The sequence below is a fragment of the Macrobrachium nipponense genome, chromosome 32 (genome assembly GCF_015104395.2).
Source record: "Macrobrachium nipponense isolate FS-2020 chromosome 32, ASM1510439v2, whole genome shotgun sequence".
Lineage (NCBI taxonomy): Eukaryota > Metazoa > Arthropoda > Malacostraca > Decapoda > Palaemonidae > Macrobrachium > Macrobrachium nipponense.
In genome coordinates, this window is record NC_061094.1 from 27,214,931 (window position 1) to 27,238,242 (window position 23,312).

General features: G+C 45.3%; 1 protein-coding gene across 1 annotated transcript in view; it reads right to left on the reverse strand.

Moving 5' to 3' along the window:
• Positions 1-23,312, reverse strand: part of LOC135207393 (uncharacterized) — a 170,362-nt gene that overhangs the window by 39,383 nt on the left and 107,667 nt on the right. The window contains exon 4 of the mRNA XM_064239123.1: positions 11,786-11,933. Within this exon, the coding sequence (XP_064095193.1) occupies positions 11,786-11,933 (148 nt within the window). The remainder of the gene's footprint in view (positions 1-11,785; positions 11,934-23,312) is intronic.

The window sequence follows — 23,312 nt, forward strand, 5'->3', positions numbered from 1 at the left end:
CTATGTCTGTTTAATATCGACAGAACTGATGTGTGTGAGATTTGAAAACAACGCTTCGGCGCCAATTTGCATTAAATCGAAATTTATGTGTTTTTAAAACATTTTTTCATATTTTCTAGGTCACGTTAAATCGAAAACGCATTAATTAAACACACGTTAACTGAGAGGTGACTGTACACTAAAACACAGAAGAGACAAACACGGGCAATGAAAAAGACCGGCTTTAGGGAGGAGAGAAAGGACAAGATGTCATCACTCAAAAGCAGTAGCAAAATAACTAAGGTGTTACCAGATCAAGCTTGGGTCAGTGGTGTCATCTACTTCATTCGTGACAGATGCCAGAAAGCCACTAATTCATTGCATATATAATTATGTTTTTTAATAGTTTCCAGCTGGTGCTAGAAGATTTATCCTAATGTTAAGACCTAGGTTTGTTCCCTGTATGAACAATGTTCTTTTGTTTATTTATTTATTTACCACATTGGCAATGCTTACTAATGCTAATGTTGTATCAGACTTAGACTCTCCAAAGGGCGAGTTCTGTAACATCAACAATAATTACTTCCAATGTTGCCATATCAACAATCTACAGCAACCTTTTCCATTTCCATTACCTTCTAACCCTCAAGATATAAATACTATGCCTATCATGACTAATCAAGCGAGGGTAGAGTTATTTGCTATCCAGTAACAACCCTTGACATCTACACATGCATGCACGCACAAACACACAACAAAATGAATTCATAGTCAAGAAAATAATATCTACTTTCCACTGTACAAATAAATACCATAGAATTATATTAAAATATAAATTTCAAATAATATTATTTCTGGGCTCAGCTCGTGTCGCTGCGCGAAATATCCTTTAATCTATTATTTCTAGGGTAAATGTACTAACAACATATACCAGAGAATAAATAAAATAAAGGAAAAAAAAAAGGTCAGTTATAACTGACTCGCTCACCCTCCCGGGAGGGTGTCGGTATGAACACTAGGCGAGTGAGACCACTACCACGAGCCAAATGCCAATAGAAAATCTCCCACTACAAAATCCCTCCAAGAGGGGAGCCGACCCACAGAGTGAGCAGCTCGTACTACTACTACTCCATCCCATGCTGCCGACTGCTGCGCCTCTGGTGGACATCCTTTCAAGTTAGCACCCACGAGACGGTTGTGATATTTTTCCTCTCTGTGTTTTTTTGTGCCCTTTCATTGGATTTTCTATTATGGAGCGTGCAGCTATCGCAGCAGCTAAGTTAAGTACTCAGTATTTACGGTTAGTTGGTTTTTTCCGGCCCTGAGACAGTATTTGCCGTTTTTTAGGTATAAATACGATCTCGGGGTCGGAAGCATGGCAGCATGGTTCTGCCTCGTTATGGGTTCGTTCTTGGTCTCCCATACCTAGAACATCCCCTTATTTATCTTCGCTCTTTATGATTATCCGCTTTACTTAGGGTACGGTCTACTCAGGTTTGTCATGCATGCATGTATTTACCTTACGTAGGCTTCTTCTATCCAGACCCTAGTCCAGGTTCTTAGTATCGGCCTCTGACTAGCTTTGAGTGGTAGACTTGCCTTCGGGTTAGTCGTACCACTCCTGGATTTTTTTCTCCTCCTTCTATATTGTTTTCTTTCTTTCATTTATTTATTTATATAACTGTGTATTTTATTTTTGTTAGGCGTTAGTTAGGCGTTCTGGCTTAGCCTAGGACCTGGCTCTTTGAGCCGATACTACCGCTCATCAGTTCGGTTGGCTTCCCTATAAGCATCTCTCTGATCAGTTGGTTCGGCCCAGTGGGCTTATTTGCCTCCGCTTTCAGTTCAGTATGCTTCCCGATAGCATTTCCCTGATCAGTGGTTGTCTAGGCTTAGTTGTCGTGTTTGGTCTTACCGCCTCGTGGTCACTTCGTGATCAACGGGCCAGCCAGACGCCTGTCCAGTCATTCTTCCCCCCCCTCCCGCTCTTTCCATAGAGTCGGGGGGGGCGGGGGCGGGTCGGTCTGCCCATGCTCGCTCCTCATACCCGAGCCTGCCTCCCTCTCTCCCCTCAGGCGGAGGGGTTAGGGAGTCGGGACAGACCCAGACTGGTCTCGACCTCTCCGGCTTCTCGGTCCGGCCGGTTGGTGCGGAGTGGGGGGTACTGGCCTTGCCCACCCTCCGCGCTACCTTGTCGCTCCGGGCTAGCTTGAGCCTGTATGTCTTCTCGCTCTTTCCCATCTTACTAGGGCTCCTTCCTGATCGGAGTCCTGGTATCCAGCGGAAAGTGGGTCTCTACTAACCTTACCGTTTTGCTGAGTTACTACACTCCGCTACGCACTGGACTTAGTCCGGTTTGCTTGTGTGTTAGGTTTAAGTTATCTTTTAAGTTTATCTTAAGAACCTTAAACCATCCCCCTCCCTTACATATCTTACCGGATCTCTCCGGGATTATAGCCTATTCAGGCGATGCAGGGAGGGGTTATGCCCAAATTTTTTCCGAGCTCCGGCATGCATCGGAGCTCTTCTGTCCTTTAGACTGTAAGTGATGTTTTTTAAGATACTCATGTGTCTCCCCACTTACAGGCCACCAACTGTGAGCATCGGGACAGACCCAGACTGGTCTCGACCTCTCCGGCTTCTCGGTCCGGCCGGTTGGTGCGGAGTGGGGGTTACTGGCCTTGCCCACCCTCCGCGCTACCTTGTCGCTCCGGGCTAGCTTGAGCCTGTATGTCTTCTCGCTCTTTCCCATCTTACTAGGGCTCCTTCCTGATCGGAGTCCTGGTATCCAGCGGAAAGTGGGTCTCTACTAACCTTACCGTTTTGCTGAGTTACTACACTCCGCTACGCACTGGACTTAGTCCGGTTTGCTTGTGTGTTAGGTTTAAGTTATCTTTTAAGTTTATCTTAAGAACCTTAAACCATCCCCCTCCCTTACATATCTTACCGGATCTCTCCGGGATTATAGCCTATTCAGGCGATGCAGGGAGGGGTTATGCCCAAATTTTTTCCGAGCTCCGGCATGCATCGGAGCTCTTCTGTCCTTTAGACTGTAAGTGATGTTTTTTAAGATACTCATGTGTCTCCCCACTTACAGGCCACCAACTGTGAGCATCCGGGATGTTCCGCCACACTTCAGGACCCTTGTGGACACGAAGTTTGCCGGTCCCATGCTCCATGCGCGACTCCGCTCGGGGACATCCAGGTCTGGTACCATGAGACGTGTACCATATGTTACGATCTGGTGAGCCAGCTTTTGGAAGGGGTAAGTTTTACATCTCCAGTAGCTGCTCCGCTTCCTTTTTAGCGCTTAAGTTTTCATCATATTAACTTAAGGCAATTATTTTAAGTTATACTTTAAGTTTTTAGTTTTAAGTGATTCTTAAATCTAAACTACGCCCTCTCTTCCAGGCTCCGGCGGTAAGAGATACCGCATGGCTACCTGCCTGGGGCCTGTGGGTCGGCGGTTTTTGGGAAAAACGCCGCCAAGGGACAGCCCTACATCCTAGAGAAGCGGTTGGCATTACTAATCTTCCCCGGAGGCAAGGCGACAGGATACGTCGACCGGTAGAAGCGGATCCGACTATCGCCTTCATCCAACAACAGCTGGCCACCTCATTAACTGATCAGGACCAGGATATCTCTACGGATGTCGCGACCCTAGATATTAATGTTGAACCTATGGTAGGTATAGACGACCTGTTGTCGAGGTAGGTACGGTGGACACCCAAGGGTCACCCTTGGGGCGTAACTGTTTCTTCTACTCCCGCAACCTCTCCATCCTTCCAAGGCTTTATGGGTGACGAAATATATTCTCCTCCTGCGCTTCGGTTAGACCTAAGGTCAAGTCTAAGGTGATGACTTTGACTAAGACGTCGTCGTCGTCTAAGAAGACGACTTCGGCTTCATACCTCCTCCCGTAAGTCTCCGGCTGGGAATCCCGGAGCATCCAGGTTCTAAAGCTTCTAGCTCCGGCTCTAAGTCCTCGAGGAGTAAATCCTCCAGAGAGAGATCTCGCACTCCGGCAGAATCACCAGCTCCGCTACCTTTCGGTTCCGATTCAGAGCCTCCCCTCCACCTCCGCAGCAGCTCCGGCTTTGGACTCCAATGCTGGCCTGTTGCAACAGGTGGGTGACCTGGTTGGGTCCTTAAAGAGTAGCATGGAGCAAATGATCTCTCGTCTGTCGGACAGGATTACTTCCCAGGACTCCATTATAGCCGGGCTGAGAGAAGCTCCTCTAGCCTCCTCCACTGTCCAACACGAGTGGATCCCAACTTCCTCCGTATGACTCACTACCTCGTTCTCTATGAACAATCCGTGGAGAGTAGCGTCATACGCCCCCTTCCAGGACGGTCTCATCTCTATACCAGAATTGGGACTCGAAGAATAGAGGACTTCGAGTTCTTCCCGGAAGACCTCCAGCCTCCGTTCATAGGCTACGCAAGGCTTACGCCGTCGGCTATGGTGCGGGACGATAAGGTACCTAAGGAAGACAGTCCTCTACTCACGAGACCAGGCTCAGAGAGAATGGCTCAGGTGTTTAGAGGACATGGATTGTTCTAACACCAAGATACAAACCATTTAAGAGTCCCTTTACCATTTTACAATGGATGAGAGTACCCCCGCTCCCGTTCCTAACCAAGATCGCGAGGTCGACCATCCCAGCGGCCCAGAAGGGGGAACCTATACCGCAGTTGAAGGAAGCGGATCCCACTTCTCCGTTGCTCCCCTCAGTTGGAGAATTGTGGGGAAGACTTGCCGAATACATTCTCAGCTGGCAAACTCAAACCGGACTGTGCTATGGAGCAGTTTGGTGAAAAGCTACCCAGGCTCCAGATAGCCTTATTCAGGCTGAGTTTGATGCAAAAATCGCGTCTAGCCAGATCCATCAATTCTATGGCTATGTCTGAGGTAGCTACCATGGCTTATGGATCAGAACCGATTTTTAAGCTCATGACCAAAGCCCTGACTCAAACGTACAGTCAGATATGTTTGAGTTTGCCACTGCTCGGACGAATTGTAGGAAAGCATGTCCTACAAGAGGCAACCATTCTCGGCATGAACCGAATAGGTTACTCTCGTCTAGCATCTGGGGAGCCCAGATCTCTTCCCAGAAGCTATGGTTAAGGAGGTCCAGTCAGAGGCTACCAGGTTAAACCAGAGCCTTCCTTTAAGGATCGTTGGGGGGGGGCCTTTCGGCTAAGAGGAGGCAAGACCTGACTCCTAAAGGTAAGGACAAAAAGAAAACCCAAGGCGTTTCCAACCTTACCAGAAGAAGCAACTACGCTTTCCTCAACAAGTTCCAACAGTACCGTTAGTGCAGACAGCCCAACCCTCCACTTCTAAAGGTCAATCACAGCCAATTTATGTGATATCCCCTCAGCCTCAGCCCTCCACCTCTTACGCCATCTCTTCCCAGCTTACAATCAAGCCTTCGAGAGTCAAGCTTCTCAGAAGTATGACCGCTCGGGTAAGGGAGGTAGAGGTAAGCGTTCCTTTCGTGGGAGAGGATCGGGAGGCCCCTTAACAGGGGAAAGCACTTCAGAGGAGGCCGAGGCGGTTACCAGAACCAATGAAGAACTTCAGGTAGGAGGGAGGCTGTTTCACTTTCGCCACGGTGGAACGTTCAGCCAACCAATGGGCTCAGAGCATAGTGGTCAAAAGGGTCTGGGTTGGAAGCTGGGTGACGAACCCAACATCCATCCTTCCAGACCTTTCCGTCAACTTCCTTCCAAGGAAATTGACAGAGTACGCAGACGATCTCCTTCAAAAAGGAGCTATAGCGAGAGTCAAGAGATTAAATTTCAAGGTCGCTTGTTCAGCGTGCCAAAGAAAGGCTCACAAAAAAGAAAGGGTAATCTTAGACTTGTTTCCCGCTTAAACTTAGCCATCCGCTGCGACAAGTTCAAGATGCTCACGATCTCACAGGTGCGGACCCTACTTCCCCGTGTGGGCCGTCACCACCTCTATCGATCTTACAGACGCTTACTATCATATCCCTATTGCAAGACACTTCCGTCCGTATCTGGGTTTCAAGATAGGAGACCAGGACATTCTCCTTCAAGGTAGTTCCATTCGGACTCAACGTGGCACCCAGAGTGTTCACGAAGCTAGCGGAAGTGGTAGTGCAACAACTCAGATCGCAAGGGATCATGGTAGTAGCGTATCTCGACGATTGGTTGATCTGGGCCCCAACAGTCGAGGAATGCAACAGAGCTACTCTGAAAGTGATTCAGTTCCTGGAATATCTAGGCTTCAAAATAAACAGGACCAAATCAAGACTCACTCCAGAGTCAAACTTTCAGTGGCTGGGCATTCAATGGAATCTAGCATCCCACACTCTGTCGATTCCATCAACCAAAAGGAAAGAAATAGCAAAGTCAGTCAAGCAATTTCTAAGTCACAAACTAGCGTCAAGGAGAGCCCAGGAAAGGATCCTGGGTTCTCTCCAGTTTGCATCAGTGACAAACGTCTTAATGAAAGCCAAACTGAAAGACCTAACCAGAATCTGGCGCTCGCGAGCAAACGTCAGGTCCAGGGACAAAACTATCCTCAGTGCCTCTGATTCTAAAGAATCGACTTCGGCCATGGGCGAGAGTCAAGAATTTATCAATGTCAGTACCCCTTCAGTTCCCTCCACCAGGGGTCACCATCCACACAGACGCGTCCTTTAAGCGGCTGGGGAGGGTATTCCCAGGTCAAAAAGGTTCAAGGGACTTGGTCACCTCAGTTCCGTCAGTTCCATATAAACGTACTGGAGGCAATGGCAGTGTTCTTGACTCTAAAAAGGTTACGCCCACCCAAGTACTCCCACATAAAGCTAGTCCTGGACAGCGCAGTGGTACATTGTATAAACAGAGGAGGCTCCAAGTCACGTCATCTAAATCACGTCATGATAGCCATCTTCTCCCTGGTAGACAAGTTCAGTTGGCATCTTTCCTCCACTCACATAGCTGGAGTAAGAAACGTCATAGCAGACGCCCTATCCCGATCAGTAACCCCTAGAGTCGGAATGGTCACTGGACAACAGTTCGTTCCAATGGATCCTTCAAAGAGTCCCAGGGCTACAGGTGGACCTCTTCGCATCACAAGCGAACCACAAACTACCGTGTTATGTAGCCCCCAACCTGGACCCTCTGGCCTATGCCCACGGACGCCCTGGCTCTAGACTGGAACAACTGGGAGAAGATTTACGTCTTCCCTCCAGTGAATCTCCTCATGAAAGTATTGAACAAACTCAGGACATTCAAGGGTCAAGTGGCTCTAGTAGCCCCAGACTGGCCGAAGAGCAACTGTATCCTCTAATTTTGGAGCTGGGCCTTCGTCCTCTTCAGATCCCCAGTCCCAAGCTCTCCCAGTCAGTGCAAATGAAGACTGTGTTCGCGTTCCTCAGGGATTCTCAAAACCCTAACTTTATGGATTTCATGAAGTTTGCGGCAAAAAGAGATGCGAATATTGACCCTCAGAATATTCTATTCTTGGAATCCGATAAAAGGGATTCGACTTTGGGGAGGTCCAGTATGATGCTGCTGTCAAAAAGTTAGCAACCTTCCTGAGAGATTCGGATATTAGAATCATGACAGTTAATTCAGCTATATCCTTTTTCAGATCCTTATTTGAAAAAGGTTTAGCAGCTAGCACGATTACGACAAACAAGTCAGCTTTGAAAAAGATATTTCAATTTGGATTTTAACATAGACTTGACGGATTCCTACTTCTCGTCTATTCCTAAGGCATGTGCTAGGCTTAGGCCTTCTGTAAGGCCTACGTCAGTTTCATGGTTCTTAAACGATGTCCTAAAACTGGCTTCCGAAACCGATAATGACACATGCTCGTTTATAATGCTCTTAAGAAAAAACCCTATTCTTATTAAGCTTAGCTTCAGGAGCAAGAATTTCAGAACTGTCGGCTCTATCCAGAGACCCGGATCATATTCAGTTCCTTCCCACAGGAGAAGTCCTACTTTCTCCGGAACGTAGCTTTTTAGCAAAGAATGAAGATCCTTTGATGAGGTGGGAACCTTGGAAGGTACTACCCCTTCCACAAGATGTATCTCTTTGCCCAGTTACAACCTTACGAGCCTTTCTGTCTAGGACCTCCTCATCTTTGTCGGGTCCCCTCTTTAGGAGGAAAAAGGTGGAACTTTATCCATTAAAGGCATCAGGCAACAAATCCTGTACTTTATTAAGCAAGCCAATCCTGACTCTTTTCCCGAAAGCACATGATGTCAGGGCAGTAGCCACCTCATTTAATTATTTCCAACATATGAACTTCGATGAGTTGAAAAAGTATACTGGATGGAAATCGCCGACAGTGTTCAAACGTCACTACCTTAAGTCCTTGGAAGCTCTGAAATTCCCAGCAGTAGCAGCGGGTACATAGTTTCCCCTGACTCTAGCTAGTTTGTAGTAGAAGATTCAGTCCTCCTTTCTACCTGCCTCACCCAAAGTTCGTCTATTCCTACCTGGTTCATTTGCATTCACCTTGTGTCTTAGCTGCTTTTGTGATAGTGTAGTGGGTGCCCCTTATTGTCTGGTTAGGGACACTCACAAATGATTATAAAACATTGATCTCATGGATGTTTCCCCTTATTTTTATGCTAGGGGATACATCATATTATAATGATTACGGGTTTTGTATATTAAGTCATATACATTCCTTTATATATTATTATTGTTGATTGTTTTTATTAATTGCTAATTATACTTTTGATACATGCTGTTACACAGATAACATTTGATACATGTAAATAATTTTACCTGTACATATGTAATTACCTTATGTTAACAAACATTATTAGATTTAAGGGTAATTTAGCATATTTCTATTTTTATACCCCTGTGTATATGTATCTTTTAGCAATTATAGTCTATTCATATATTTTATTTTTTATCTTTTATTTGAGACCTATTCTGATTTATTTTATTTTTATTCTCATTTTATTACTTTTGTTTACAATCTTGTGCTATTTCTCTGGTACGATTTCGCGCAGCGACACGAGCTGAGCCCAGAAAAGGGATTTTGACATAAGGAAAAATCTATTTCTGGGCGATTGGCTCGTGTCGCCAGCGAAATCCCACCCTACCCATCCCTTCGCCAAGATTGTCTGCTAACTTCAGGATTGGCCACCAGAGGCGCAGCAGTCGGCAGCATGGGATGGAGTAGTAGTAGTACGAGCTTGCTCACTCCTGTGGGTCGGCTCCCCTCTTGGAGGGATTTTGTAGTGGGAGATTTCTATTGGCATTTGGCTCGTGGTAGTGGGTCTCTTCACTCGCCTAGTTGTTTCATACCGACACCCTCCGGGAGGGTGAGCGAGTCAGTTATACTGACCTTTTTCTTTATTTTATTTATTCTCTGGTATGTGTTAGTACATTTACCCTAGAAATAATAGATTAAAGGATATTTCGCTGGCGACACGAGCCAATCGCCCAGAAATAGATTTTTCCTTACGTCAAAATCCCTTATTTAATTTATACTTAAACTACTAAGCAATTACATCTTAGAGATGTAGATGAAGTGACTTCATGTTCACTTACGCAAGCTTGTAATAACAGGTACAGGCAATCCCCAGTTATCGGCAAACTCGGTTAAGGGCAATACCGGTTTTATGGCACTAGTCTAGCGCCATAAAATCAGCGATTTATGATGCCATAATGGCTGAGTACTGGTTATTGGTGCCAAAAGGTGCCAATAATAGACTTATGGCACCATAACAGAGATGCCATTAAACGGTTATCGGCGCCATTAACCAAAACCTGCTGCCATAAGCGCCATAAATCACCGAGTTTCATTTCAGGGCATTAAAATTTTTTATTCTCTTACTAACAGTCTTGTCAACCTTCTCTCTCCTATCTTTATTACTTTCCTTCTTCTTGACTACCCTATCCACCCTCCTGAATACCACAAAACTTCATTTTCACTTCCCACCACTAAATACGCGTTACCTCTTTTATGATGGGATAAGGGAATTTTACAAACACTTCAGCTACTCCTTTTGCCTCCATGTCTTTAACCTTATCAAGTTTCCATCAATTGTCTTTTCAATACTTGTCATAATTACATTTACAGTTTGTAATGATATAATGATAGCTATAAGAAATAATAGTAGATAGGGTAGCGTAAAAACAGAGAGAAAAAAATATCAAAGTAGAGAAAATAATGAGAAAGAGAAGGAGAAAGAGAAGGAGAGAGAATAATCAGAGTATGTACAGTGAAAATAACAAGAAAGAGAGAGAGAGATGAGAGAGAGAGAGAGAGAGAGAGAGGAGAGAGGAGAAGAGAGAGAGAGAGAGAGAGAGAGAGAGAGAGAGAGAATTGAGCTTTGATGTGTGAGCCAGAATTTGATCAACAAAACCTTAAGCACAGGAAGTTGAACCATAACATGTTCACAATTAAAATCTAAAAGACCATCATAAAATCTTTGACTTGTGACCTCACACCAGACTTACTCAGCTTCTATAGAGAATGCAGCTCCTCCTCCAGGAGGAGGTATTAACATGTTAAATTATTGACTCCACCTGGAAAAGGAGGAATTAACACGTTAACCCCACCTAAAAGGGGATGGGGAAAAGATAAGCAAAGATCACTCCACGAATCAAGAATCCAGTTGGGTAGAGAACCAGATCCTACACTGCCTAAGGAGGTGGTGCCGAATTCGAACCCAAGGTGGCTGAAATTGAGAACGACAGAAGAAGACAGAGAGGACCAGCAGCTGTCGTTCAGAAAAGAAGTAGAAATATTGCCAGGGTCCAAAAGAGATTTATAAGCTTTATAGTTGTAATTTGTACTTTTACTCTTTACCACAGTAAAGAAAGAAACTCTGCCGTTCATCTCATTCAAACTTCTCCTGAGCGACTAAGCCAGTAAGATTACTAATCCAGTACTAACCTTAAGAAGCGTAAATTTAAATATAGAACCAGACTACAGAACGAATCATCTAGAAGAAAGAAGCAGGTAAGCGACCATATAACTCAAACACTCTACCTTACAAAAACACACCACACAGTTCAGACAACTTTCCCTCTTCCTCTCCCATTTATGTCACTAACTTTTGCTTCAAATAAATAATGATCTAATATACCTCCAGCTACTCCTCTTACAATTACATCCACTAAATTTCTCTTCCATCTCCTCAGCACTAACACATAATCTGCCAGATTTTTCTTCACCCATATCTCTTTCCCTCACATAATTGCAAATATTCCTTTTTGAAACCCAGAATTTCCAACTAGAATGCCTCTTTTAAAAGATATTTCACATGGCTCTCCATTCTCATTTACTCCATACATACCTACCAACATCTTCCTTGTTATCTACCATTCCCTTATATCTTCTACACCAACCACACTTTTGTTCTTCAAAGGCCAACAGATATAGATTCTACCAAAAACATTTACTTATAGGGAACAATCTCTAAAGGCTCAAGGTTAAATCATAGTGCAAAGAAAGTTTAAAAAGGATAGTAAATTTTTCAAGGGAGCAAATTCCTTACTTTGAATGGTTTGAGCCACTACATTGTGAGTTTGATACTTCTATTTTTTCTCTCTCTCCAAAACTAGGTGCTACAAATATAAAACTGTAATTCCTTTTACATACAGGAGTTTTTACTTAATTTGCCAAAATAGCTTTCATAAAGTTTACTGAAATGTCCATGATGAGCTGAAAGAAATACAATACATTATGTGCACAATAAATTGCTAATAAATTACTGTTACTTTAATTAGTTTATAAAATTACCAAAGGTCTGATCATAATGTCAAGTCATAGAAGAACCAGCACAAATTTCTAGAAGTAATGGAGCCTTACCTGAAAACGGCCAATTTGTTGAGATGTCGTAGGAGTGTGAGCAAGTACAATGGTGGTATAAGTAACAACAGCCAGACACGTTGACTAACTTGCGGGATATACACATTAAGATTCTTACAGAGGTAAATCAGATAACCACAACAGAAACCTGTTGAAATAGTTATTACATAAGAAATGGTTACATCAAAACAGCATAGTACTTTTTTGTATCATTTATTATACATAATAATAAATTAAGTCCTAATCTCCATAAACTATGGTACACAACTAAGTTTAGCTGCTTATGTTACTCTTCACCTTCACTTGTCATAGCTATTTGTTTCTTTGTTTCATTTCTACCATGCTTTCCCTACCTCACACCTACATCTTATAACAAAATCACTAATGCATGCATCTCATACTCAACAAATACTGACATCCATGCCAATTTCCTTTTTATAGTTACCCAGCACAATAAATGCATATGCCATCCAATTTGCAGTGTTAATCACTCTACTATCACAGCTCCTTTTTTTTCAGCCGTAATCATGACTGAACTATTTAGTGATGGCATTTCCAAGAAATATAGTCTTATTCACAATGTCACAATCCAGCTTCCTTAAAGAAAGCAATATAACTAAGGAATATACCACATTCTAAAATGTAAAGACTGGCGATCAGTCTAGAGTCTGAAGCATAGTGCCTTGAACTGGTAGACCATTTCACCGAAGATGAAGCAGAGATACTTGCAGGATGATTGATGGAAATATGCATCCTTTGTAAGCATGAAGTCATTGTCCCTGATCGAGGCCAATGTTGAATAATGTGTTATCTCCATTTTGAAGCGAGTCTGGCGAACAAATTGGTTCAGGGGAGAAAGGTCTATGACTGGTCTCCATCCTCCTGAAGTCTTCCCTATAAGAAGACTCGGCTATAGAACCCCAGAGACCAGTCCAACACAACTTCTACAGTGCCCTTGCTCAGCACCTTCTGCACTTCTTCTACTAGTGCTTGGTGTTTTGCATACCCCACTATGTAGGAAGGAAAACGGACTGGGTGGTTGGTGGGGGGGTGGCGGAGACTAAAAGGGAAGTAGATATCCCTCCCGAAGGACGTCTATTACCCAAGTCTCTGCTCCATATTGCTGGAAAGTTACCCAATAGCTCGACAGGCAACACACCCTCCTCCCCCTGAGTGGCAGCAGCTGAAGGGGAACACTGACCCTAGCATTTCCCCTCCTTCTTACCCTTAACCCCCTTTCCCGAAGGCAAGGGTGGCTGGCTGAAAGGGGTGTGACATCACTCCTTTCGAAGAGGAAGAAGAAGGCTGAGTTGTTCCTCGAGCTCTCTTAGAAGAGGAGGACTAAACTCGAAGGTCCAGCTGCAGTGGACAGCAAAGGCACTGATGCCTTCATCACTGCCTGGTGAACAAGCCGCTCCTTGTCGTCATTCCAAAGCTTGTCCACCATAGCATCTACATCTTCTCTATCGATGAGAGAGGTAAAACCCAGCATTGGTCTGTTTTGCAAGGTTAATACAGACTCTGAGCCAAGAGACCTGGTTACTCAAGAGAGGACAGCGTCTCACCTGTTGAGTACCAGGTTTGCCATCTGGTGGGCCAGCTAAGTAATAGCCCTAACCCCAGACTGCCACAGTCTCCTGAAAGCTGAGTCTTTCCCTGGTGCGATGGTCCTGGAAGAATCAGCGACCTTAGAGACTGAAAGATTACAGGTCTAAACAGGAGACCGCCTAGAGAACTGCCATGGCGGCAGCTTCCAGAGTTGCTGCTTCCTGTTGAGAGAGAAATATTCTCACTTGTCAGGTGCTGCAGCAATAGACCCGGACAGAGGTGAAACAGGTCCAGGTCCACCTGCTTGGTTGCCAGAGGCCTCTCCGAAGGCATGTAATAGAGCCTCTGGCGAGATACAGGAGGTGGAAGCAGTTTCTCTTGTCCTAAGACAAGATTATTCACTTGGTCCAACACTCCGTAAGCCAAGGCTGACCATGGAAGTCCCATCGAAGCTCTGGGTTCCCTCTTGGGTCCCAAAAAGGATTCGAGGCAAGAAGGATGATCTCCTGCAGAGGTCGTGGCTGCTGCCCCAAGATGGTTGTGATGACATTTCAGCACGAAAATCGCCACAAAAGTCCTCTGTATCTCATATACTGGGGGTGTCCAAGTCTCTAGGCAGAAGACCATTAAGTCCTGCCAGAGACTCGTCCTCCCAATCTACTCTCCCCTGAGGGAAAACCTCGCCGCACACCCGGGATCCATCCTCAACGACTTGAGCATAAATTCGGTGAGGCCCTAGGACCCAAGAAATGTAGGCTGCCAACACCAAATTCAATGGAGAGCACTCTATGGTACATCTATTATATATTAATTAATATTATCAAATAATAATAATAATAATAATAACATAACTGTAATGACAAAATGAGGCATATAAAGAATTCTTTCCATCATCTTTCTTTTTAACTCCACTGAAGCTTGAAGTCCACAGTTGTCAAATATATGATAATTTTATAATAAAATTAGATTTTACACATACATACCCAGTAATTACCTGTAGCTGAAAGCTTACGACCTCAGCAGTCAAATCTTACAAATTTTGTGATGGTATCACCATCACTAGTGTAGGTGTATAGGACCCGCCCACTTTCAGGACTGATAGGTACAAAACTGCAGAGAGAACCAACTTGTTTGGCCAGCCATGTCCACCTGTGGGGAGGAAGGAAGGGCTATAATTCTGAAATTACTTAGTAACTATGTGTAAAATCTAAATTTATTATAAAAAAGGGATTTTGACGTAAGGAAAAATCTATTTCTGGGCGATTGGCTCGTGTCGCCAGCGAAATATCCTTTAATCTATTATTTCTAGGGTAAATGTACTAACACATACCAGAGAATAAATAAATAAAGAAAAAGGTCAGTACAACTGACTCGCTCACCCTCCAAGAGGGTGTCGGTATGAACACTATGGCGAGTGAGACCACTACCACGAGCCAAATACCAATAGAAATCTCCCACTACAAAATCCCCACAAGAGGAGAGCCGACCCACAGAGTGGGCAGCAACTACTACTACTCCATCCCATGCTGCCGACTGCTGCGCCTCTGGTGGCCATCCTGAAGTTAGCAGACAATCTTGAGCGATGGGAAGGGTAGGGTGGGATTTCGCTGGCGACACGAGCCAATCGCCCAGAAATAGATTTTTCCTTATGTCAAAATCCCTTTTCTGGGCTCAGCTCGTGTCGCTGCGCGAAATCGTACCAGAGAAATAGCACAAGATTGTAAATAAACACATAACAAAACAAAAAAGAGGTCTCAAATAAAAGATAAAAATAAAATAAAAGAACATAATTGATAATAAAGATACATATACACAATGATACAAAAATAGAAATATTGCTTAAATTAAACTTAATGCTAATAATATTTCTTAGCTTAAGGCAATTTACATATATACAGGGCTTACATGGCATATATGTTCCAAAATAGTATCTGTGTATCGACATGTATCAAGAACTCCAGAGCAATTAAGATAATAAGTTGAGCAGAACAAACTCAACAACAATAACATACAAAGGAATGTATATAACTTAATATACAAAACCCGTAACCATTACAATTAAGATGTATCCCCTAGCATAAAAATAAGGGGATCACATCTAAGAGATCAAAATATACAATCGATTGTGAGTGTCCCTAGCAAAAAAATAAGAGACACCCACCATATCATCATAAAAGCAGCTAAGACACAAGGTAACCGTAGATGAACAAGGTAGGAATAGACGAACTGTTGGGTGAGACAGGTAGAAAGGAGGACTGGATCTTCTACTAAAGATTAGGCCGAGTCGGGGGAAACTATGTTACCCGCCGCCACTGCTGAAAATTTCAGAGCTTCCAAGGACTTTAAGTAATGACGTTTAAATACTGTCGGCGATTTCCATCCAGTATATTTTTTCAACTCATCGAAGTTCATATGTTGGAAATAGTTAATTGAGGTGGCTACTGCCCTGACATCATGTGCTTTTGGAAAAGAGTCAGGATTGGCTTGTTTAATAAAGTACAGGATCTGCTGCCTGATGCCTTTAATAGATAAAGTACCACCTTTTTCTCTCTTAAAGAGAGGACCCGATGAGGATGAGGAGGTCCTAGACAGAAAGGCTCGTAAGGTCGATACTGGGCAAAGAGATATATCTTGTGGAAGGGGTACTACCTTCCATGGTTCCCACCTCATCAAAGGATCTTCATTCTTTGCTATAAAACTACGTTCCGGAGAAAGTAGCACTTCCCCTGTGGGAAGAAATTGAATATGATCCGGATCTCTGGATAAAGCCGACAGTTCTGAAATTCTAGCTCCTGAGGCCAAGCTTAATAAAAATAGAGTTTTTCTTAAGAGCATTATAAATGAGCATGTGTCATTATCAGTTTCTGAAGCCAGCTTTAGAACATCATTTAAGAACCATGATACTGACGTAGGCCTTACAGAAGGTCTAAGTCTAGCACAAGCCTTGGGAATAGACGTGAAGTAGGAGTCTGTCAAGTCTATGTTGAAACCAAATTGAAAAATCTTTTTCAAGGCTGACTTGTTTGTCGTAATGGTGCTAGCTGCTAAGCCTTTTTCAAATAAAGATCTGAAAAAGGATATAGCTGAATTGATTGTCATGATTCTAATATCTGATTCTCTTAGGAAGGTTGCTAACTTTTTGACAGCAGCATCATACTGTCTCAAAGTTGAATCCCTTTTATCGGATTCCAAGAAGAGAATGTTTTGAGGGTCAATATTCGCATCTCTTTTCGCCGCAAACTTCATGAAATCCATAAAGTTAGGGTTTTTAGAATCCCTGAGGAAGCGAACACAGTCTTCGTTTGTACTGACTGGGAGAGCCTGGGACTGGGAATCCGAAGAGGGCGAAGCCCCAGTTCCAGAATTAGAGGGTACCAATTGCTCTTCGGCCAGTCCGGGGCTACTAGAGCCACTTGACCCTTGAATGTCCTGAGTTTGTTCAGTACCTTCATGAGAAGATTCACTGGAGGAAAGACATAAATCTTCTCCCAGTTGTTCCAGTCGAGGGCCAGGGCGTCCGTGGCATAGGCCAGAGGGTCCAGGTTGGGGGCCACATAACATGGGAGTTTGTGGTTCGCTTGGGATGCGAAGAGATCCACTTGTAGGCCTGGAACTCTCTGTAGAATCCATTGGAACGAACTGTTGTCCAGTGACCATTCCGACTCTAGAGGTACTGATCGGGATAGAGCATCTGCTATGACGTTTCTCACTCCAGCTATATGGGTGGAGGAGAGGTGCCAACTGAACTTGTCCGCCAGGGAGAAGATGGCTACCATGACATGATTTAGATGACATGATTTGGAGCCTCCCCTGTTTATACAATGTACTACCACTGCGCTGTCCAAGACTAGCTTTATGTGGGAGTACTTTGGCGGACCTAACCTTTTTAGAGTCAAGAACACTGCCATTGCCTCCAGTACGTTTATATGGAACTGACGGAACTGAGGTGACCAAGTTCCCTGAACTTTCTTGAACTGGGAATATCCTCCCCAACCGCTTAATGAAGCGTCCGTGTGGATGGTAATACCCCGGAGGAGGAAACTGAAGGGGCACTGATATCGATAAGTTCTTGACTTTCGCCCACGGGCAAAGTCGATTCCGTAGAATCTGAGGGACTGAGGATAACTTGTCCCATGGACCTGACATTTGCTCGTGAGCGCCAGATTCTGGTTAGGTCTTTCAGTTTGGCTTTCATCAAGATGTTTGTCACTGATGCAAACTGGAGTGAACCTAGGATCCTTTCCCGAGTTCTTCTTGACGCCAGTTTGTGACTCAGAAATTGCTTTACTGACTTCGCTATTTCCTTCCTTTTGGCTGATGGAATCGACAGAGTATGGGAGGATAGATTCCATTGGATGCCCAGCCACTGAAAGTTTGACTCTGGAGTGAGTCTTGACTTGGTCCTGTTTATCTTGAAGCCTAGATATTCCAGGAACTGAATCACTTTCAGTGTTGCTACGTGGCATTCCTCGACTGTTGGAGCCCAGATCAACCAATCGTCGAGATACGCTACTACCATAACCCCTTGCGATCTTAGTTGTTGAACTACTACTTCCGCCAACTTCGTGAACACCCTGGGTGCTACGTTGAGCCCGAAAGGAACTACCTTGAAGGAGAATGTCTGGTCTCCTATTTTGAAGCCCAGATACGGACGGAAGTGTCTTGCAATAGGGATATGATAGTAAGCGTCTGTAAGATCGATAGAGGTGGTGACGGCCCACGGGGAAGTAAGGTCCGTACCTGCGAGATCGTGAGCATCTTGAACTTGTCGCAGCGAATGGCTAAGTTTAAGCGGGACAAGTCTAAGATTACCCTTCTTTTTTGTGAGCCTTTCTTTGGCACGCTGAATAAGCGTCCTTGAAATTTTAACCTGTTGACTCTCGCTATAGCTCCTTTCTGAAGGAGGTCCTCCGCATACTCCGTCAATTCTTTGGATGGAAGTTGGCGGAAAGGTCTGGGTGGGGGCGGATCCGCTATCCAGCTCCAACCCAGACCTTTTGACACAATGCTCTGCGCCCACTTGCTGAAGTTCCACCGGTGGCGGAAGTGAAACAGCCTCCCTCCTACCTGAACATCCTCATTGGCTTTGATAGCCTCCTCGGCCTCCCCTGAAATGCTTCCCTCTGTTGAAGGGCCCTCCCGATCCTCTCCCACGAAAGGATCGTTTACCTCTGCCCCCCTTACCCGAGCGGTCATACTTCTGGGAAGCCTGACCCTCGAAGACTTGATTGTAGGCTGGAGAGAGGGCGTAAGAGTAGAGGGTTGAGGCTGGGGGGAAATAACATATATTGGCTGCGACTGAGCCTTGGAGGTAGAAGGTTGAGCTGCTTGCACCAACGGAACAGCTGGAACCTGCTGTGTAAAGCGTGGCTGCTTCTTCTGGTAGGGCTGGAAACGTCTGGGTTTCCTCTGAGCCTTACCCTTGATCACTTGATCTTGACGTCTCTTGGCCGTAAGACCCCAACGATCTTTAAGGCTTTGGTTTAACCTCGTAGCCTCTGCCTGGACCTCCTTACTCCATCGCCTCTGGGAAGAAGGTCTGCTCCCCAGATGCTTGATGTGAGCAACTTATTCGGCTCATGCCGAATTGTTGCTTCTTGTAGGACATGTTTCCTACAATTCGTCCTAGCCGTGGAGAACTCAAACATATCAGACTGTACCGTTTGAGTCAGAGATTTGGTGAGAAGCTTAAATAGTGGTTCCGAACCATAGGAAATGGTAGCCACCTCGGTCATGGCCATGGTATTAATAGACCTGGCTAACCGCGATTTGGAATCGAATTCCGCCTGAATAAGGCTATCCGGAAGCCTAGGTAGCTTCTCACCAAACTGCTCCATAGCACAGTCTGGTTTGAGTTTGCCCGCTGAGAAGGTGTTGGGCAAATCTTCCCACAACTCCCCAGCTGAGGGGAGTAAAGGAGACGTAGGGTCCGCTTCCTTCAGCTGCGGCATCGAATCCCCCTTCTGGGCTGCTGGAATGGTGGTTGTAGCGATCTTTGTCAAGAAAGGGAGCGGGGTACTCTCTTCCATTGTAAAGATCGTAAACGGACTCTTAAAAGATTGAATCTTGGTATTGGAACAATCCATGTCCTCTAGACACCTGAGCCATTCTCTCTGAGCCTGGTCTCGTGAATAGAGGACTGTCTCTTTTGGTACTTTATCGTCCCGAGTCATAGCCGAGGCGGTGAGCCTGGCATAGCGATGAAGGGAGGCTGAAGTCTTCCGGGTAGAACTCGAAGTCTTCAATCCTCCGAGTTCCACATTCCGGGATAGAGATAAGCCCGTCTTGGAAGGGGGCGTATGATGCTACTCTCCAAGGATTGTTCATTGAGAACGGAGGTAGAGAGTCATACGGGGGTAATTGGCTTGGCTGTGCTGAAAGTTGGGGAGGAAGCTAGTGGAGCTTGGCTCAGTCCGGCTATAATATTGTCTTGAGAGTTGATCCTATCAGACAACCGGGAGATCATTTGTTCCATACTAGATTTCAGAGAACCAACCAGATCGCCCACTTGTTGCAACAGGCCAGCGTTGGAATCCAAAGCCGGAGCTGCTGCGGAGGTGGAAGGGTGGCTCTGAATCGGAACCAAGGGCAGTGGAACTGTCGACTCCGCTGGAGTGCGTGATCTCTCCCTGGAGGATCTACTCTTAGAGGATTTAGAGCCGGACCCAGAAGCTTTAGACCTATCTGCTCCGGGATTCCTAGCCGGAGACTTACGAGAAGAGGATGACACCGACGCCGTCTTTTTAGACGACGACGACGTCTTGGTCAAGGTTTTAACAGCTTGACCTTTGACCTTGGGTCTAACGGAAGCGTCAGGAGGAGTATACAATTCAGCACCTGTAAAGCCTTGGAAGGATGGAGAGGTTGCAGGGGTAGAAGATCCAGTAGCACCCAAGGGTATCCCTTGGGCGTCCAACGTACTTACCTCGACCAACAGGTCGTCTACACCTACCATAGGTTCAATATTAATATCCAATGTTGCGACTTCCGAGGAGATATCCTGGCCTTGATCTGTTAACGAGGCAGCCAGCTGTTGCTGGATGAAGGCGATAGTCGGGGCAGCCTCTGCTGGGTCGACGTAGCCTGTTGACTTTCCTCCGGGAAGATCAGTACCGCCAACTTCTTTCAAGAATGTAGGGCATACCCTTGGCGGCGTTCTTCCAAAACCGCCGACCCAGGCCCGCAGGGTTGCCAGTGCGGTATCCTTCACAGCCGGAGCCTGAAAGAGAGGGTATTGATTAGATTTTAAGATTAAACTTAAAACTAAAACCAAAAATTAAAAAGCTTAACTTAAAATTATAGGGGCTGCAAAACCCCATGAATTTTTATCTTAAGTTTGGAGGATTGAATTTTAGAAAACTTAAGAATTATAACCAAATAGGGACTGGCTAACGGAGTTGGCATACTTACCCGTCTAAAAGCCTGGCTCACCAGATCATAACAAATGGTGCACGTCTCGTGATACAGACCTGGATTGTCCCGTGCGGAGTCGCGCATGGAGCATGGACCGGCAAACTTCGTGTCCTTCAAGGGTCTTGAAGTGTGGCGGCGCATCCCGGATGCTCACAGTTGGTGGTCTGTAAGTGAAAAGACACATGAGTATCTTAAAGGTAGTCACTTACAGGCTAAAGGGTAGAAGAACTCCGTTGCATGCCGGAGCTCGGAAAAAATTTGGGCATAACCCCTCCCTTACCGCCTGAATAGGCTATAACCCCGGAGAGATCCGGTGAGACAGGTGAGGGAGGGGGGGATGGTTTAAGGTAGCTTAAGATAAACTTACTAGTTTAACATAACAGAACTTAAACCTATAAAATACGAACGTACCGGACTAAATCCAGTGCGTGGCGGAGTGTCGTGACTCAGTGAGCCGGAGTGGTTAGAAGAGACCAACTGTGTATCCCGGTCCACCCTGTTGGGTGGACTAGCATCTTTCCGCTGGATGCTGGGGCTCCGGTGGCAAAGGAGCCCCAGTAAGGTGGGAAAGGGCGAGAGGACAAACAGACTGGGGCTAGCAACGGAGCGACGGAGTAGTGCGGAGGGGGGGAAAGGCCCGTTTATATCCCCCCACCTCACCATCCGGCCGGACCGAGAAGCTGGAGAGGTCGAGTCCAGTCTGGGTCTGTCCCGTCCCTCTACTCCCTCCGCCTGGGGGGAGAGGGAGGCAGGCTCGGGTATGCGGAGCGAGCATGGGAGGACCAACCCACCCCCCGACTTTATGGAAGAGCGGGAGGGGGGAAGAAGACTGGACAGGCGTCTGGCTGCTCCGTGATCACGTAGTGACCACGGGGCGGTAACTATAAAACAATGAGACACTAGGGCCTAGAAAAAACCACCGGCTAAACAGAGGGATGCTATCGGGAAGCAACCGAACTGAGGAGCGGTAGCATATGGGCCCTATGGGCCGTAACCTAGGCTAAATGAAGCCAGACGCCTACACTAACCTAAATACAATATAAAATAAATAAAATATGAAAGGAAGAAAACAAAATAGTAGGAGAAAAAATCCAGGAGTGTACGACTAACCCGAAGGAAAGTCTACCACTCAAAGCTAGCCGGGGCCGATACTAAGAGCCGTGGCTAGTGTCTGGATAGAAGGAGCCTACATAAGGTAAAAGGCATGCATGCATGACAAAAAACCGTGCAGACTGTACCCTAAACAAAACGGATGATTAACATAGAGCGTATTAAAGTAAGGGAATGTTCTGGGTATGGGAGACCAAGAACGAACCCGCCACGAGGCAGAACAATGCTGCCATGCTTCCGACCTAGAGTTCGTATTTATACCTAAAAAACGGCAAATACGGGCTCAGGGCCGGAAAAAACCAATTAGCAATAAATACTGAGTACTTAACTTAGCTGCTGCGATGGCTGCACGCTCCATGGTAAATAAATCCAAGAAAAGGGCACAAAAAACACAGAGCAAAAAAGGGGCACGTGTATACCGTGTGCGCTAACTGAAAAGGATGGCCACCAGAGGCGCAGCAGTCGGCAGCATGGGATGGAGTAGTAGTAGTTGCTGCCCACTCTGTGGGTTGGCTCTCCTCTTGTGGGGATTTTGTAGTGGGAGATTTCTATTGGTATTTGGCTCGTGGTAGTGGTCTCACTCGCCATAGTGTTCATACCGACACCCTCTTGGAGGGTGAGCGAGTCAGTTGTACTGACCTTTTTCTTTATTTATTTATTCTCTGGTATGTGTTAGTACATTTACCCTAGAAATAATAGATTAAAGGATATTTCGCGCAGCGACACGAGCTGAGCCCAGAAATATAATTTTTATACATGTAACTTACCAAATAATTACCTGTAGCTGATTCCACTCTTATGGAGGTGGGAATCATGGACATGACCTACATCGAAGACATTATAAATATAGTAATGACTCAATATAGGAATATATACTGCAAGTATTATCAAATACTCATTGTACCTTACCTGGCAAGAGAACACTGCAGATGAATACTGCCTCTGGTCGTTGCTCTCTTAACCCGTAGGAGGCGTAGCAGTTTTGGCAAATGATTGCCCCTACTTTAGTTGGAAATAACTTCACAGTCATGGAAGTTCACCTGATGACTGGCAAGTTATACATTGATGCCCTTGCCCTGGGCTTAGACCAGATAAAAACCAACAACCACACCTACACCATAAAAAACAACCAGTGATACCCTACCAAAATGAGTGGCGAGTACTCCGGGTAAGCAGTACCCCAAGGCTTCCCAAAACTCAACACCAACAAAAAAGGCAACAAAGGATAGTAAAGGGACAGTCAGTCCCTTATGCTTCCTCCCCCAACTCCACACCAGCCACTGACAAGAAAAAGGAAATAGTATTCTTAGACATCGGCCGATATGGAGACTTCATATTAGTACATCATAGAATACTTGCAGGCCCTCTAATCTTTTCTGTTCTCTTTAACTAATAGCGTAGTGCTCTCACTGGGAATGGAAGCTGTTCTTCCTCCTCTGGTCTGATGATATCCATC